At 43.0% G+C, this 19,861-nt stretch overlaps 1 protein-coding gene and 1 pseudogene across 2 annotated transcripts in view; one reads left to right on the top strand and one right to left on the bottom strand.

Moving 5' to 3' along the window:
• The window catches only part of LOC148025220 (uncharacterized), a 34,256-nt gene extending 14,939 nt beyond the window's left edge, over window positions 1-19,317 (top strand). For both annotated transcript variants that reach the window (XM_087695015.1, XM_087695016.1), the window contains exon 2: window positions 18,405-19,317. In XM_087695015.1, coding sequence (XP_087551141.1) covers window positions 18,405-19,268 — 864 coding nt within the window. In that variant the 3' untranslated portion in view covers window positions 19,269-19,317. The remainder of the gene's footprint in view (window positions 1-18,404) is intronic.
• Window positions 9,520-10,960, bottom strand: LOC148025221 (uncharacterized; annotated as a pseudogene).
• Window positions 19,318-19,861: the final 544 nt, after the last annotated feature.

Genomic DNA, 19,861 nt, shown 5'->3' with positions numbered 1-19,861 from the left:
TCCCCAAGGAATGTATTTCTGCTCAACCCAAGTCCCTTAGGGAAGAGCTCAGTTACAATCAACCTGAGAGTGAGGAGAAGTAATTCTCACTCTCACAAGATCATGCAAAGATGTACAAACACACATGCATTATCTATTATGCAATGATAAGAACTGATTTCTTTACAGTATGAGAGAAGAAAGAGGGGAAGTCAGCCTTTCTCCATCGTTGGTCAGGAGTACATGGATAGGGCTTGCTTCTTGTTGCTAAAATGGAAGAAAGAGCTCGAGAAGGAGGTGCTGTAATGAATTTACAGGCTTGCTGTCTTGTAAAACAACAGTGATAGAAGAGGGAATATGGAATAATTTGATAATGGAGAAGTGGGGGATGATGATGCGGATGGATGGGGCCAGTTTCTGGCTATCTGTGGGTGCTGTACATGAGTTTACAGCAAAGAAAAATGTTGCTGAATGAAGAAAAACGAGCTCTTATTTATAGGAGAGGGAGGAGCTAGTACAAAAGGGAAAAGTGGAGTAGCACAAGACAAGTGTCCCGCCACATGTCATGAGATGTGACAAGTGGTGGGACACTTGGAAACTTGTGTGACAAGTGTCTTGACACTTGTTTCTTCTCTATGTCCTTCCTTTTTGGGCTGAATACTGTCAAGAATAGAAACAACCAAATTTAGTAAGCACAGTCAGAGTACAGAATTTACTATTTTTAGAATGTCATTCCTATTTTTTAGGACTAGCATTTTTAGGCTAATTCGAGGCTCCTAAAATTTAGGGACTCCCCAATATAGGTGTCATATGAAAGCTTTTTCCGTGTACATCGCAAAAACGGTATCAGAATCTTCATGTGACTTTCCTATGCAAAGAAATGTGCATTTCAAGCTTTCAGCCCACACATGCACATTGTACAAGCATTTCATGATCATGCCATCTTGTTGATTGTAACTGTCTGTTCTGGTGGATCTAGCCCACACTTTAAGGCATCAATCCTTTCTGTGTGCGAGTCTAACCCTGATATGCGTGAGTTCTGGTCTCAGGCGCCCAATCGGGCCTTATAGGTGGAAGTGTGAACTATCTTTTCTCTAACCCACCGCGTGGGTCCACCATAACCTGTGACCACTCATCAGTGGCCAGCTCCAATGCACTTTTCTTTATATCTAATTAGTGCAAATGAAACAAATTTAATAAATCATTATATAGACAAATTAATGAAAAAGGATAGAAATTCTGTTTCTTTAGAGTTGTGACACTAGATAGGGCAGCAGTTGATTTCTTTCATTTTCTTGCGATGGAAGTCTGAATTTCCTCTCTCCTCAGCATTCTCTCTCATCTTTTCTCAGCAATTTCCAATAGATTCAGCCATTGGAAATAGAGATTTTGGTGAATTTTTGCTATAAGCCCTAATTTACAACACAAATTAGGGTTTGACAGTTACCTTGAAAAGTGTGCTAAAAATTTGAAGGCCTAGAGACTTGAATTTGTGTCATTGAAATTGGGGCAATTTTAGGAGATTCAAATGGCCATTCACCTAGCAAACATTTGGGGCTGAATTTGTCACCCAAAGAGCATGATTGAAAGCCAATCCATGAGCAAACCAAGGGACAAATTAGTTTGAAGGCTTGTTGGTCATTTTTAATAGTAAGGGACAGTTGGAGAGTGAAGCAGATTGAAGAATCTCAATGTACTTCATCCCTTTGTAATAAAAGATAAATAAATACTACAAGGGGTGCTCGCTTTTGGGGCCAACAAGCTCCCCATTGTCTAAGATTAAGTGGTAACATTTGCATTTTCAATTTATGTGAATTATGCTTGGTGTAATTGTTGATTAATTAGGTCATTACCACCCTTTGTGAGAAGAAAAGATGGTTTCACCATCCGCACATTATCAATAAAATAATCAAGAAAATATTGATTGCCGTTAAAAATCTTGGAAGCCTCATCCTATGAGTGTGAACATAGTCTAGATCCATTGAAAAAGAAATGCATTGAGCTGGAAAATAACCATAGCATGAACACACCTAAAACTGACTGAAAAAGAAATGCATGTTGTAAAAGATCCACCACCTCCATTAAAACACATGACAGATTGAGTGTTAGAGCTTCTAATGTCCCCACTTGACTCAGGATGAGGCTCATAGATAGGAGATGACTATGCAAGACACACGAGTGCTAATAATCATATATAGAGAGAGGGACTCACTCTAGTAGGTTGGAGTGACTTAGATGGGATTAGAGATGTCGAAGCTCCAGACTTAATACTCCATGACAAGTTTTGCTTTTTTCCTTGGATTAGGAGCTATCTCATGGGATAGCAAGAAGTAGCCTCCTGTGGCCTTATGTTCGACAAAGACTAAGTAGTGTGCCATTTGCTCTATCGCATAGAAGGCAGTATGGCTTTACCAGATGTTGGCAGGGATTGGATTTCCATAGACAGCCCAGAGAGCTATGCGTGGATAACCAAGGTGTCCTAGTTTTGGTGAAGAACCTTGTATTTTATGATTGTACGAGACACAGTAGTACCACTATGTTTGAGAGCAGATTGTGGATTCCGAGCTAGTAGTGGTCTATTGTCCCATGGAGGACTTGTAGCGGATTTCTTCACGAAGCTTTTGTTTTCGGCATAGAAACAGGGAACGGCCGTTCCGGCCTGTAGGCACGGCCTAACGCGTTTCAAACCCTCCAAGGAGGTGAAACGGCCAGGGAACGTTCCCTGTCGTTCCCAAGGCCATTCCCTACTGTTCCGTCGTTCCTTGTTTGGAACAGCCGTTCCAGGCCTGTTGACCGAAAATTGACATTTTTTCCGATTTTTTCTTTTTGCTTGGGTCACATTCCTTCTACCACATGTTCACCAATCTCCATTGCCTAATGTGCACACACTAATCTCTCTCTCTCTCTCTCTCTCTCTCGGGTTGAAGATTCAAAGTGTCAAGACAATCCACAAGCTAATTAGGAGTCCATGCAAAGTTCAAATTTGATGCATTATCAACTCTTGCAAATCACAATCAAATTTCAGCCTATCCTCAATTCCAAGGTATTCATTCATTTATATTGTCTAATTTCAAGGGAAATTGGGATAGTTGGGGCAATTCAAGGCAATTTGGAGCTATGGGGGTAATTGAATCAATTTTGGGACATTTGGGTCAATTTCAAGCATTGAGGGGTATTGGGGCGATTAGAGGGACATTCTTTGGGGCAATTTGGGTCATGCAGAGCATATTTGGGGCACTTAAGACATGTGCCGTTCCCCCCGTTCCCATTCCCCGACCTTGAACGTTCCCTCCGTTCCAGGGGGTTCGGTTCCCTGTTCCAGGTAACTATGGCTTTCAGCTTCTATGCTTCATCACATGAGGATATTGGGTCTTCAGACACTACCTAGGATTAGAGAAGGAGTGTTAGTATGTATATCTCATGCTTATCATCTCTTGCTTGTGAGTTTTGTTAGAGTTTGATGGAGATGGAGGGGCTCAGATTGTTTCCAGCACTGGCATTATTGTGCATTTCAATTTTTAGTGAGTTTGGTGTTTTCACACTATTGGTTAGTGAATGATCTTGGGTGCATTTTAGTTTTAGTGGCATTTGAGGTTGTGTTCACACTTGTGCGTCCCATTTAGGGGCTGGCAACTTGTTTTTGACCAGGTTGGTTGCATTAAATGCAGCTGCCTAGTGGAGTTGGCCAAATTTGGGGCTGCTCCCTATTTATAGTAATGCCACCCCAAAACTCCCTATTGACACCTTGGGCTACATGGTGGGACTGATCAGTCCAAATTGTATTCAGCATTCTATTTTCAGATCAGTGTAGATATCTCCTTTTTTTTGTGTTCATATCAAGCTCTCTCTTCCTCTCTCTATATATTCATAGTGTTATTCCATTGCACACCCTCATAAGACCAACTTTGGGCTATTTTTACGAAAACTGATCTAGAGTGAGAGGAATGAGCTTTGTTAATAGGAGAAAGGGAGACTTAGTGCAAGCAGGAAAGTGGAGTATGACAAGACAAGTGTCCATAACCAAATATCACGAGGTGTGACAAGTGGTGGGACACTAGTCTCTTCTCAATGACCTTCCTTTTTGGATTGAGAATTATCAACAAAAAAAGCAAATTTAGTAAGCACTGATAGAACACGATTTAGAATGCCTATTGTTTAGGACTAGCATTTCAAGCCAATCTGAGGCTCCTAAAATTTAGGGACCTGAATATAGGTATCATGTGAAAGCTCTTCCTGAGTGCGTTACAAAAACAATGCAGGAAATCTCTTACGAGTTACATATAGAAATATATGCACCATCGTTCTTCTGAGCCACTATATGGGTTTTCCATAACATGCGACCACTCATGAGTGGCCAGCTCTAATGCACATTTCAAGATATCTGGTAATTAGAAAGGAAATAAATTCAATAGATAGCTAATTATGCAAACTAAGAAAAAGGATACAAATTCTTTTTCAATTGTGTTGTGACATAATTCATGTAATGATTTTGGTTGCTCCTAAAAATGTGCCCTAAGAGAAGAGAGAGAGAGAGAGATGCTCTCGATTCATATACAACTTTTAAATGGACAATTAAGATAAACACAATAGGATCTTGATTTAAGGATAGTTAGGAGGATAATGTTTTTGATAATGAGGAAAACAATCATAATCCAAGAGAGTAAGAAATTCCATTAGAGAGGAAATGTGAGGAAGAATAGTAGACAAGGTGATAGTTGAGAGTGCTCGAAGCTTGTTCTCAAGAGAGAAGCCACCAGCTTTGTCTGCATGGTGGTAAAAATGCAAAGGCTTGCTTGATCCTAGGCCTCGAGAGAGAGGACATTGTTCCTGTCTCTATGTTGGACAAGATTCGAAGGTATACTCACAAAATCATGGCTGAAACATCCAAGACTCTAGTCTAGATAAATCTTGTACAGAAGTAGACCAAGGCTGGCCACCAAGGCATGTGGATGTTTTCATGATGAATGGCGATTCCCTCTAAAACTAGAGGAAGAAGTGCCCCCTTTGAAGCCCCTTCTAAAGGGGGTAGGGGATCTAGAAACTCATGAATCACAACCTTCAATGTGTTTGATAAAGGAATGGCTACCAGTAGCTCTAGATGTGGAATGCTATCAACCATTTGTCAATGCAAAAACTCATAAAGAGAGTTGTATTCAAGATGTGCTGAGCAAAAATGCCAAAGACGCTCGGTACTCCTAGGTTCCCATATAGTTGCTAAAGCTTGGAAGTAGTGGAGCTTAGAGCCCTTGGTTGTCGGCTCGGAAAGAAACAATGTCGTGTGGTACAGGCCAGTAGGTTGTGCCTCATCGCGAGCAATTACTAAACTAGTATGAGAGTCAAGAACCTTGACTATGGTAGCTATGAAGAAGATTACTCAACCCAACTGGCAAAGCTGCTGAACAGATAATAAGTTCATCCCTAGCTAAGGGACATAGTATACATCATCGATTATAGTGTGATTTGGGCCTTGGTTAGTGGCAAAACTAATGCGACCGTGAGCTTGAATCATGACCGAGGAGTTGTTTCCAACGCTGACGTGCTCGGCTGCAAGGGCTCAAGAAATGAAATTGTCATCAATGGGGGTCATATGATGGGTAACTCATTGTCCACAACCCAAGGAGTAGTTGAAGTACTTAACTATGACGAGTAGGTCTTTGTGGTCACTGCATCAGGAGCAGCTCGTAGATGTGGACGAGACTCGTATCCTTAAGTATCTCTACGGAGACGATGTGGGCCTCTACAAGCCAATCAGGCAAGCCCTTTGGCATTGAGAATGTTGTTGACTATGATGGAACTAGTGTCAACCCAGCACCACACACTATTGTGTTTGCTGTTGTCTGACATCTAGAGGTTGCTTTATTGCGTTTTAGGATTCGTCAGGAGTGTGACATACTTACTCGCTCAACATCTCTGCCTTGGTCCACAAGATATGAGAGTTTGGGGTATAGTTTTCATTCATGCACAGTTTTTTCACTACATGAGCATTGTATATTCAATATTCACTTATTCATTCAGATTTCCGTTATGTTCATTGTCTTTGAGTTACCCTAGTCCTAACTTTGTTCTTTTGAGTTTACGCTTTGTCGTATGCTTTCATCTATGTTTTTGTGTTAGGGTATTTCTTCACATGGTATCAGAGAAAGGTTCTCTTTCATGAAATCTCGACCTTTGATCTAGAAGCTCTTCATAAGAAGCAAGAACAACAGGAGGGTAAGATGACTTCGAACACATCTTTACCACATCATTATGATGCTCCCGAGCCTAGGACTTTGAGACACACGACGTGGACTTCACAACTTACGCCTCTATTCGACATGGCCGGAGAGTCTTCGGACTACCATGGAGCCCACAGACCATACAAGATCTCATGAGCCGAATACAATCTCATACTCATGTATTGAGTTCAAGAGCAAATTGAAGGCAAATTTGAGTTTTCCCCTTTAGATTTGGTGCACCAGTTTGATGATTTTGCAGGAAGGACAATAGCTTAACAATGGACTAGCCATCCCGACGTGGAAATTGTAATGGAGTACAAACCAGTTTCCTCTCTACCACCATTATGTCTATCCTTATCTCTTTCATATTTTTCATACACTTTTTTACCTTAATCATAGTTGTCAAGTACAAAAGGTACGATACGGTACGGTACAATAAAATACGGTACTAAATGGTACCTTATGATTTTATAAGGTACAATACAATATTAGTATGAAAAAAAAAAGATGATTTTTTAAATAACAAAAACCATAAATCATTAAATGATAGATCATAGAATACATGTTTAAAGTGAAAATAGCCATTTTATTACAGAATAAGATGAATATATGAGGGTGACCATTGTGGTCACATAGGCTGCACAAAACATGTGATACAACTACAATCTAGTATATCTGATACAAAAAAAGAGAGACCTATGAATCTATGATGAGGCATCACTATCATCATCATTATCATCATCAGAACCATTTGAGTGCTCATCAAGAGAGTCTGAAGATGGCTTTTCGGCATTCGATGATGAGACATACTTATATCCATCCTCACCGATGAGGTTACCATCATCATCAAATGATGGCTTCCTAGGTGGCGGCTGTGTAGGCAAGGGGGGGATGTCATCATGAGAGCCCCGCCTTACATATGTCTGCAAGCTACTCGAACCACCCCTCTCGATGATGGAGGGCGTTGAATGACCATGCCCCTGCTACCACCTACTCGAAGTCCTCGCCCACGAGCACGTTGATTGCAAGTATCACGAGTATTTGCTGCTAAAAGCTTTCTATAGAGCTTTGCAAAAATCATCTCCTCCTCGTCCACCTCCTTATGTATACTCGGAAGAGTGTCGCGCGCCAACTTGAATGTATCAACATTCACCTACACAATGTAGTGATGCACGTAAGATTGATCATTGTAAATGCTAAAGTCTAAATTGTAAAGTATAAACTTCAAAGTTTAAAGTTTAAAAGTTTAAACAACAAATTTTAAATGTTATGGTTAAGTGTTTAAACTTTACTTGCTTCAGACTACCCATGCTCATCGTAGCTCTCATCATGCGTAAGTTAGTGTGGTAATAGACTAGCCACTCTAACTGTCGTGTGCTAAGCTGATTGCGAATCTTTGTGTGAATGAGAGAATAGGCACTCTAGTTTCTCTCACATGCACTTAAAAAGCAATCCTGGGCAAGGACCCTCATGGCTAAGGGTTGAAGGGTCTCCAGTGCGTATCCAAAGTTTTGCCACCAAAATAAAGGCTTCACAAGTGACTCTCTCCTCCAACAAGTGGGAGAAGCAAAAGCCACATGCCCTCTTTGATTTGCATAGCATCCTAGCTTCTCCAGCACTACATTGTGATCATCCATAGGGACCACACGAGTCAAATAAGCAAGCTGGTCCGAACGGAACTCTCTATCATCCATGACGGCCGGTGACTTGTAGGCCGGATGTACCAATGCGGCAAAACCATGGATGGGCTTATGTATCCACACCCATCTCCTTTCTGCTATTTCTAAAGCATGTGCACGCTGTGTCTCTGTGATTACTGTACAAGCACGTGCCTCCACCAATGCCGCTCTAAAGAAGTGAATGAGAAGACCCATGGTAGACCCCTCGCAATCACTCATACGTAACACTATAAAAGGGAGTCATGACAATGACAACAACACAGAATTTTGGCCAAAACTACTCATTAAGGCACAAGCGCTGCATGGCTTTGGCCTCCTTTGTCTCATGCTCATCCCGCTCATTCCATAGAGTGGACACCACTGTCTGGCGGACCCCACCTCACAAAGGCACTCCAGCAATATCCACATGTAAGCAAAGCGAGTTGAAGAAGGCTTCTTTAACTCCAATGTGCTATGCTCACGATACATCACAAGCACCTTTACCTTTACCGTGAAGAATGTGACAATTGATGTAGCTTTGTGGACCACCCTCTTCACCCGCTTCCCAATGTCCTCCATGAGCAAGTCCAAACAATGACTTGCACATGGAGTCCACACAATCGTAGAGAACTCGGCCTCAAGCAAACGGCCCATGCACCGACAATTTGATGCATTGTCGGTAACAACTTGCACCACATTTGAGGGGTCCACCTATAACCATAATTTACAAATTACAAGTAAGTATACTTATTACTAAGTTCTAACAATACTTTGAAATTGGAGATTAGAGAGAGAAACATTTTAGAGAGAGTTGAAACTTGAGCCTTTCAAGTTTCAACTTTCAAGATTTAAGAATGAAGAGAGATGGGGCCTAGGGGTTGGGGGCCTTGTAGCTCGGGGGGAAAGAGAGAATTGAGATAGATCATAGATACTAGAGAGAAATTATTTATTAGAATAGGGAGATAGATAGTTATGCATAAATTAAATTTCAATTACGAATTATGATATTATTATAATGAAAGAAAGGGTAACAAATTTAAAAGGAAAATTGCAATGTATATCTCAATAATAGCTTGTCGAATGTGGTGGTAGATGAATGCGCCTGTCGTTTTTCTCCCCCTCTTGTCGGTATCCACGGCTCGCAAAAAGTAAGTGCGGAGTGGATATGAGACAAGTATGTTGATGATGCCCTGTTTCTTACGATCACTCCATCCGTCGGTGAGAATGAAGCAACCATCATACTCATCATTTAGATACAAAATGTGCCTTGGTTCGATTTAGCATGGCGACCATCCAATGGATACCTCAATGATAGCTTGTTGAATGTGGCGGTAGCATAGTGCGGGGGAGTTTCGGAATTGGGGGAAACGAAAATGAGAAAAACCGGAGTTTCGGCCAAATTTTGGAAACGGGGAAACGGTGTTTCGGATTGTACACTAAAAAAAATACAGTAATATGTGGGTATGTAAATATATCAATGCCTACAACAACATATATTCAAATTTCATACAAAACTTTGAGTCTTCATGCCATATGATTAAAATAATGATTCATTACACATTTCACGAGTCATGAGTCACGACTCACGAGTGAACTTAAGACAGCTTAACACAATTAAGACTCAATTTTCAAAATATAAGGTAACAAAATGAATTAGAATTTATGACTCATGAATAGCTATTGCGAAGCAAGGCCTTGCCAATTTTATCCATATACTTATATAGAAGCCCAAAAGTACTTTCCTCCATATAAGTGATGCGCAATACAGTATAAATAGGAGTGAGACTTTTCACCAATGCCTCTACCTCAAGCCACCAACTTTGATTTAAAATATTGCGTCTAAAAGCAAGAGCCTTTGAAGACTCTCTCACTCCATGTGAGCCATTCCTGGCATGCAATGGTCCGTATTAAATTTGGGCGGATCCGTATCAACCTCTCCAATACAATAAACATATAAGCAAATCGAGTGGTGGAGGGCTTCAATAGCTCAAGTATGCTATTGGCTCAAAATATGCTTGTGGCGGATGGCCTCTTCTTCACAAATCTTACCATGCTTGTTGGCGTCTTGAAAATGTCATCCACCCAAGATATTTGCCCAACATCTTCAATAAGCAAGTCAAGGCAATGGGATGCACATGGAGTCCATACTATGCTAGGAAACTCCTCCTCAAGCATACGTCCCATAGACACACAATTGGTTCCATTATCTGTCACCACCTGCACCACATTTTGGACTCCTATGTCCATGATGACCTGTCGCATGTGCTCCCAAATGAAAGCTCCTGTGATGGTAAGACCTGAGGCAGAGGCATCAATGGGCTTAACGAACATGGTGCCTTTACATGAAGACACGAAAACATTGTAAACATTCCTTCGGCACATATCTGACCATCCATCGCATAATATTGTGCATCCATATTTCAACCATGTCTCCTTAAAGGGCTCCAATTGAGCCTCTATGGATGCTTTCTCCTTTCGAAGCTCCCGTGTGCGTAATGCATCTGCGGATGGACACTCACACCCTATGCAGCTTACTGCCCTGATTGTCTTCTTCCATTGCTGTGTAGTGGCCACATTGATAGGGATAGCACACCGAATAAATAAGCATATGAGTTCCCTAGTTGCCTCTACAATTGCCTACCTTTGAAGTCCTGCATGGACACTTGTACCATGCAAGGAGCCCTTTTGCCCACCACCACTAGAAGATGGCAACGGGGTCCTTTTTGCACTTGGACTCGATACGGATATGGATGCACTTCTTTTTGATGGGCCACTGGCACCTCCAATTTGGCTAGCACCACTAGGCCCACTAGCCTCTCTTTGCCCCACTTGTGCTTCATTAGGCCCATGTGGCGTTGATTCATCCTCTTCTAGCTCAATACCCATACGCTTTCGGCGCCAAAGATGGAGACTTACTGTTACTTCTGCCGGCACATTTGCGCAAGGCCCGATGTCTTTGTTGGGAACGCAAGCCAAGTGGTCTTTCACGCGCGTTACACTCCCTGATTTCTCCAATCCACAATAGTTGCACCGCCACTTTTTTGATCCGCCGGAGCCCTCGTATCCCTTGATAGGAGTGACGTGCCTCCAATATGGGTCCGGTGCCATGATATGATTAGCCTTTAGGAGTCAAGACCTAGGTAATGGATTAAAGGAGGAGGAGAAGAAGAAAGAAGAAGAAGAAAAAGAAGAAGGAGAAGGAGAAGGAGAAGAAGAAGAGCTTAGAGGAAGAGAAAGAAGAAGGAGAAGAGGAAGAGGAAGAGGAGACGGGAGGTGGCAGCTGCAGGTTCGAGGTGGAGAAGGAGAATCGTTGCTATAGGTCCGAGGTGGGGAAGAAGAAGAGCTACGCGAGCAAGAGTCGAGACGAAGTGGGGAAGGAGAATCACGCCGCTGGACAACCACGCAAAACGGGGCCGGCGGGCCGTAGGATCCCGAAACGGCATGCTCCCGTTTCCGTCCCGGTCCGAAACGGCCGGTCCGTTTCGGACTCTCCGAAACGCCGTTTCAGGGTACACTGGCGCCACGGTAGATGAATGCGTCCATCGTTTTCCTCCCCCTCTTGCCGGTATCTACGGCCCGCAAAAAGTAATTGCCGATTGGACATGAGACAAGTATGTTGATGATGCCCCGATTCTTACGATCACTCCATCTGTCGGTGAGAATGAAGCAACCATATTTTATCCATGTGGCCCTAATAGGATCAAGAGCTCTATCAATCCTCTCCTTCTCTTCATCAATCTTTTTCATCCTCATGTCATTGTATGTAACACCGGTCCATCCTTCACATGGATCCACATTGGCAATGGCTTTTACCATCTTCCATTGTTCTTGCTTTAGGACATTGAATGCAAGATTGCACTCAATTACCGTGCGTGCAATTTCAATGTCTGCAAGTCGTTGCCTTTATCTAAGAAAGTCAACCGATCCATGCACATGACCGGGAGATTGAGAGAGAGAGGATTGTCTCTCCGGCACCGCATGAGCCTCCACGAGGCCTCTCCCGCATCGGTTGAAGATACGCCCACATTTGATGCTTCCTCGTTAGTAGGCATAGGAGTTGGTGCCTATAAGACACTTCCTCCTCCTCTTGTGGATCCCCCTCTCATCTTGGCGAGAATCTCCTCCACTATGTTTTGAGGGATTTTTTTGCATGGAGCAACTTGCTCCACCGTCTTGGAAAGATATTGGAGAAGCCGAGTTGCACCGCTTGTATAGCGCTTTCCACAATACTTGCATGTCCAATAGTGGGAGTTGGACTTCTTTGTGTCCCTTTCCACATGGATCGCATGCAAATTGAAGGCTTCATGCTTCTCACGAGTCATGGTTTCGATGACGGATAAAGAGGCCAGAGAGAGAGAGAGAGAGAGAGAGAGATGCTTGAGTCTTGACTCTTGAAACTTGAGTCTTGAAAGTTGAAAGGGAGGGAGACTCGAGAGGTGCGAGGGTTGGGGTAAAGTTGAAAGAGCAAGAGTGAGAGAGAGGGGATGGGAGATAAAAATTGCAAATGCTTTGATAGGGTGCGGGATAGATGGGATGGGAGATGAGATTTGACTCTTGAGAATGGCAAATGCTTCGATAGGGTGTGGCCCGCTAGAAAGAGGGGATGGGAGGTGAGATTCGAGAATGACAAATCACAAGTCCATTCAAGAATCAAGATCCAAGAGAAGAAGATGAGAATGGTAAGTGCTTGCTGAATTGGTGCGGAAGCATGGAGGAGAGGAGCACCTTTTGTAGATGAGAGAAGGGTCAAAGTTCAAACAGTCAAAGAGGGGCCAATGGTCAAAGAGAGGGCTGCCAGCTGAAAGGAATCCAAAGAGGGTTGGGAGGGGTGGGGGGGGAGTGCATGGCTGGAAAAGGGGGTGGGATGAGGTATCCAAGGCTTCCCACCCCCCCAAAAAGTGCCATGTAGGTAGGCGAAACGCGCAACAATAAAGACGGGGACGCAGGAAACGCAGGATGCAGGATCGAGGATGTGCAGACCAGGTGGCTCAAATAGGCCCAGAAGAACGTACGGATTTGTACAGGTGCGTATCGTACGGACAGTACCGTACGTCGTACGGAGGCAACTATGATCTTGATGCTCAAGATGAAGAGACTCTTTATACCAAGTATTGATTCATAAGCCTTGAGGAGGACTTTTTTTTTTTTGAACTCGAAAAAGGTAAACAAAAATTACAAGAATCTATACTAAATACTCCATCTTTTCCTTCTGTATTTACATCTCATGGTCAATTTGATTTTGCTGATTCATCTTTTTCATGATTTGCATTCAATGGACAAAAGGAACGTAATATATTTTCCAGATCTACACACATGACAAATCCATTTAGTCTCCAGACTCCCACCCACTAGTTCCGTTGCATGGTTGTTTTAGCCTCCATTAAGTGTACCTTAGATATCTTCACATCACATTGAGGGGTCCTTCACCCTTAGGTATGCCTTTTAGGACCTTTTCTTTTCCTTAGGTGGGTGGTATATCCATGATGGAGGTTCATTCTCCCATCCCTACACTTTCGGATTTTCACGGCTTGGGAATGCCACCCAGCCTTCACCGAGTGTGGATTAGTTGGTATCATAGTTTGTCTCCATGGCATCACCTAGTGGATCTTCTAGTCATTTGGCTATGCCCTAGCTGACCGTTGGAAAGGACTTACGTGTCTCGGTGTCTCCACCTCCATCAGCGCTTTATGAAAAAATTCATGTTCGAGTGTCTCCTCATCAGTCAGCACCCATTGGACATTATTGGCCTATTTCTACTTACCTACCTTCCCCTCCTACTTATCCCCCTCCACCACTTTCTACTTATTCCACTTACCTGACACTTCATGGTTCTTCCTTCTTATCAACCATGCCTTTAATGATCAAACTCATTCTAGTGGATTGAACTTCACTATTTGGTCAAACTTGACGAGACATGTCCCTAACTCACAGAACCTATGGGATCTTGTGCAGGGGTTGGAACCTCAACTTGACCGCGCACTTGTTCCATACGAGGTTATTCGCTAATGGAAGGCTAAGAATGCCTCCACTATTGTTGAGTTGATGCAAGGTCTCTTACTGAATTTCATTCACAGCTTCAGCATTTTGACTTTGCATCGGAGCATTGGGCACACTTGACTAATTGCTATGTGGCTTGCGGATAAGACCGGTCGCATCATTTTGGATCATGAGCTCCAAAACTTTAAAATCACTGACCGGGACGACTTGAAAGGCAAGTTGGTTGAGTATCAACGTCTTCTTGTGGAGTTCTTTACCATGAGGGCTTCTAAGTCCTTGGATGATCAGGTCACATTGTTTCTAAATAAGCTACTAAGGAAATACTTTCATCTTGTGTAGCAAGTCATCTCACAGTCCACTATGCCCACTTTCTATAAATTATTGCATTATGCTCGACTGTTCAATCAGTTTCATAGTTTGACCTCTACAGAGGAGACTCTCCTTGGTTCTTCACAAAAGGGGTAACAAGGGAAGGGTAACCAAAATCAAAATTCCAATCAAAATCAAAGACAAACTCAAAATCAAAATCAACATCAAACTAGAGAGACCCAAGGACGCTCCCAATCATCTCCAAAACTGGAGTGGTAGAATGTATTGAAGAAAAATTGGTATTCTCAACATTATTGGAAGGCTGGATGCTTTGATGAGTGTTGATCAAAGGCAAGAGGCACAACACCTAAAGCTAAGAATCAAACCCTTGCCCCTCAGTCGGCAACCCCCAGCAGGGGAGGTAGGGTGATGGCAACCCTTAGCAAGGGCAGTGGCAAGGCCAATGTTGGATAGGCAAAGGAGAGAGAGAACTGCAAACATAGTAAGCTGATGATGACGTGGCACACTAACAACAAAAAAAACGTAGGTATGATGATGTGGCAGGCTAGCGGCAGCAAAAACGCAGGTATAATGACGTGGCAGTTTGTACAATACTGTGGATCACAAACATAGCAATTCAATAGTTTAGGAGTTCACCAACTGTAGATGATGTGGTGGATCAGTAAACGTAGCAAAAATCGATGTAGGCTATGCAATGGAGTTTGGAAATAGGTGCTTGATGGATGTAGACAGCAATGGGCAGCTTTGGCTAAGATGTTCTCTACGAATGGGATGTGGGCAGCGAAAAATGAGATTGGGCTGAAGGGCGGGTGGCATGCGTATTTATTGAAAGTTTCAGGACCTTGTACCGCACATCATTTCAAAACTCTCAAACTGCGTACCATTTTAGGGTTTTTATTAATTGAACACATTTGGGTCTGTTTAAGTGGCTAATTCATCATGTAATGCTTATGTTAGCTCAACACCCTTCTCCTTAGTGATTCATTCACTTGTAGACTTCTAGTGCAGGTCCTGTTGGAGAGAGAGAGCCGATGCTAGTGTCCACACAGCTAGCGACTCATTGTTGTCGTGCACATAGCCAATGACTCATTGTTTTATGCAACTATCTCATGTATGGTATATGGATTCCATTTCCTAAGCAATCTTCTGAGTTCTTCTTTGTAGTGTTCTTTTGTTTTCTCCTCTTTCTTTTGTTGTGCAATCCATTACAGCTGTCTTCTACGCTTCCGTTGCTGCACTCACTTCTGACACCTAGCACTATCCCAAACTTGTGCACTTTTCTCTGCTGGACGTGCTACTCATAGAACTCCATACACGACCAAAGAACTTATCAGTTGCGACTAATCTCAGACTTGTATTGCAATTCAAAGTGTAACAAAGGTGATTCCAAGTCCTCCAGGTAGGTAACCATAAAATTATGACTAGGTGGCTTATGGCACCTTGTACCTCGATTTGTGGTGCACTACAGATGTAGTTGTGAACCTGTGCCTCTATTGTGTCTCACCTGGAGGCTGGCATGGAGTTTTGAGCCCTTCACTTTCCCACTTGTGCAATCATATCACCATGGCAAAAGTGCTAGTGGTTGCAAACAAAAAATTGAATGGTGTACAATCAGAAGGTTGGTAGCTGATTCTGTTAGAGTCATTTCCTGGACTGGCAGGCAGTGCCACTCAAGCAGGCTGCCACGTGGCAGCAGTCGGGACTGCATCAATCGGCTGCATTAAATGCAGCTGACCTGATCATTTTTAGGCATTCTTTTCAGCCTATAAGTAGGCTGTGTTTTCAGCAGTCTTGGCAATTGTGTCTCACAGATTTCAGCTTGCAGACTGCGGAGATTGCTCTTGGGACTGATGGAGATCGAGATTCTCGAGGTGGAGACATACACATATTCTCACTGCACCTGTGAATAATTCTGCATCCTTATACAGCATTCTTCACTGTAGATTTTTTGCGTTTCACTGTATCTTTCTCTCTCTTCTCTCTTTGTCACGGTCATTCGCTTCTGCATTGCTTCACTCTATCATGGTATCAGAGCATTGAAGGATGACCTAGGGTGGACCCATTTGAAGAGGAGTTTTCAGCATGACACAAGGCTGCGTTTTCAGTGTTCAAGTGGAAGCAGGTGGGCTGTGCATCAGAACAAGGCTGAGGCGAGTGTGCGCGCGTAAGAAAAGAGAGGATTTGTTGAAGCTGCGGCTGTTTTTTGTTGTTAGAGAAGAAAGAAGGTTGCGTTTTGGGTCTTCAAGTGCAGATTTTACATTTTCATCACCTCTTGCGGGTGGAGCAGGGCGAGCGAACCACAGTCCTAGCAGGCTGTATTTTCACAGTCAGAGGGGGCTGCTCTTTGTGTTTTTGGTGTAGGCATTATAGGTGAAGATGTCTTCTGAGGCCGAGACAGAGTTTTAGGAGATCATGGACCGGAAGGTACCCGTCCTATCGGCTTTTCCTTCAGATCAAAAGCTCGGTGGTGAGAACTACTGCATTTGGCGGGTCATGATGCTGCCATATTGGAGTCCTATGATTTGGCAGAGCTTATTGCGGAGGCTATCAATCGTCCTTCTTCACGAGATGAGTCCAGACTCTCTTCCAATGAGAAGGCAAAGTTGGCAAAGGCTCAGGCACATTGGGATAAACTCAATGCTCACATTCGCTCGTTTTTATCTCTCATGTAGAGCATTTGACAATGGCTAGGGAGATATGGCTGGAGTTGGATTAGATGTATAATTGGATGACCGTCATGAAGGGAGTTTCTTTGGAAGTGCAAATGAGGACCATGAGTGTCAACAAGTCATCATCCATGCGGGAGTATATCGACGAGCTAAGGTAGCTTCCAATATAGGTTCAAAATACCAGGAAGGTGATCACTCTTGAAGACATGGTGATAACTCTTCTTTCATAGTTACCCCCTCGCTTTAGTGGTTTTTATTTCCCCTTGATTGCTTCAGGGCAATCTGAGACTCTTCGGTGGGAAGAAGGGGAAGGACCAAAAGAAGGAGAAGGAGGAAAAATCTAAGAAGGACAAAGACAAGGAGTCTACTTGTCACATTTGTGGCAAAACAGGTCATTGGAAGAAGGATTGCCCTGACAAGGAGAAGAAGGATAAAACTTCAAAGGATTCCGGAGATAGGTTATTGTTTTACCTTGGGGTGTTGGTGCTATTACTTGGAGTAGCATGAAGCAGCCCACGATAGCCCTATCTTCGACTAAGGCAGAGTATCGGGCCGTGTCTTCTACCACATGTGAGACTGTGTGGCTTCAGTGTTTGTTGGAGGAGCTTGGCTGCCCCCAGACTTGTCCTACTATTTTGCGGTGCAACAATGAGAGTTGCATTGCCTTGGCATAGAATCTTGTATTCCATGCTCGGACGAAGCACATAGAGATCCGGTACCACTTCATTATGGAGAAGCTTCTGGATGAGACCATTGATTGGGAATATTGTAAGACAAAAGACAATCTTGTAGATTTGTTTATTACGAAGGCACTTCCCTAGGCTATATTTCACCGACATTCAAGATCCCTCCGTCTGCTGCCTTGTCCAGGATTTGAGAGGGGGTTTTAGAGTTATTCCTTGGACTAGCAGGCTGCCATGTGGCAGCAATTGGACTGCATCAGTCAGCTGCATTAAATGCAGCCGAGACCTGATCATTTTTAGGCATTATTTTCAGCCTATAAATAGGCTGTGTTTTCAGCAATCTTGGCAATTGTGTCTCTCAGATTTCAGCCTGCAGATTGCGAAGATTGCTCTCGGGGCTGATGGAGATCGAGATCCTCGAGGTGGAGACATACGCAGATATTCTCTCTGCACCTGTGTATAATTCTGCATCCTTATACAGCATTCTTCACTGCAGATTTTCTGCGTTTCACTGTCTCTTTCTCTCTCTTCTCTCTCTGTTCACTCTTTGTCACGGTCATTTGCTTTCGCATTGCTTCACTCTGACAGATTCCATATGAAGTCCTCTGTCTAAGGAAAAAGCAGTTGTCTTTTGCTAAATGCAACCTGCAATGTGATCTATTTCACAGCAAACTGCCTCCACATCATGATGTGTGACGCATGAGTTTTGTGATGCTGGGCTCTCCTGTTTGGTAAAAGAGATTGTCACCCACCCACACCTTGACATATTTGTCTATTGAATTGAAAGTTTTCTATAGAAAGTTAAAATGGCACCTTTGGTTTCTTGATTAGTCATTCAAATCTTGATAGTTTAATATTCACTTTTGTGGACAGGTGGATGTTATAGGTGTAAGTTGCTACTCTTCAAAGGATCTCTGGACATGGAAGAATGAAGGGATTGTTTTAGCTGCTGAAAGAACTAATAAATCACATGATCTTTATGTTGGCAATGTGCTGGAGAGGCCCAAAGTGATCTACAACGAAAATATGAAGCAATATGTAATGTGGATGCATATCGACAATGCTAATTACTCCAAGGCCTCAGTTGGTCTGGCCATCAGCTCTAGTCCAGTTGGGCCATTTACTTACCTATACAGTGGCCGCCCCCATGGTTTTGATAGTAGAGACATGACTCTTTTTAAAGATGATGGTGGAGAAGCCTATCTTATTTACTCTTCTGAAGATAACAGTGAACTGCACATCGGAGTCCTGACAGATGACTATTTAAATTTGAAAAGGGTCATGAGGAGAATAATGGTGGGCATGCATAGAGAAGCTCCAGCAGTGTTCAAGCACCGGGGTATGTACTACATGATAACATCAGGTTGCACGGGCTGGGCACCTAATGCAGCCTTGGCTCACTCTGCAGAGTCTATGCTAGGGCACTGGGTTACTCTTGGGAATCCTTGTATAGGAGTCAAATCTGATTTTAGACAAACAACCTTCTTTGCACAGGGCACATTTGTGCTTCCCCTACCTGGTCTGCAAGATACATTCTTGTTTATGGCTGACAGATGGAATTCCCATGATTTGAGAGATTCCCGTTATGTGTGGCTGCCACTTACAATGGATGGACCAGCTGATGAGCCCCTAGATGATGATTTTGAATTTCCCCTCTGGTTAAGGGTGTCCATACATTGGCACAAGAAGTGGAAACTTCCTGTAGGACAAGAGTCAGCATTGTCTCTCTCCGAATGATCTGGTACTCTATAAAGCAACTCACAGAAGATTCATAAGGCTTGTATTATATTCTGTTTAAACATTCTCTCTCTCTCTCTCTCTCAATGTGATTATAAGCAGAGGCATGTGTGTCCCTCTTAGGGTGTGCATGCGTTAAATGATGCTCAGTGTTCAATGATGATTGAAGCAATAGCTGTGGACCGGACTTCCATGGTGATGGTGACATCAGAATGGTTTGACAGTATCTTCATGATGTCAACAGCGCTTCACACCTTAAGGCCTTAAGGAGTCTGGCTAAGCCCCTTGAATTAAATTTCACAAAAAGATTAAAGACTTGTGAACCCATTTGGGATTACATCTAGAGCCTAGGCTATCAGGCATTAGGGGATATACTTCACAATATGCTCCTTCACTTCTTGGATATGGTTGCATGTCTTCGATATTAAACTATTTTAGAGATTTGAATGCTTCTTTTTCCCCTTTCTTGATTGTCATACATCATTAGTAGGTTGCCATCAAGTTAATGAGCTGGACTCAAGCCAAGGTTCGTTGGTGGATTCTTGATCTCAACGAGTGCATATGGCCCATCATTTTGATTTGATTGTTATCGA

Source organism: Lygodium microphyllum, chromosome 15, assembly GCF_053477565.2.
Source record: "Lygodium microphyllum isolate KBCC chromosome 15, Lygodium_microphyllum_v1.1.10, whole genome shotgun sequence".
NCBI classification, from domain to species: Eukaryota; Viridiplantae; Streptophyta; class Polypodiopsida; order Schizaeales; family Lygodiaceae; genus Lygodium; species Lygodium microphyllum.
Note: the sequence above shows the minus strand (reverse complement) of the source record. Positions and strands in the feature narration are given on the sequence as shown.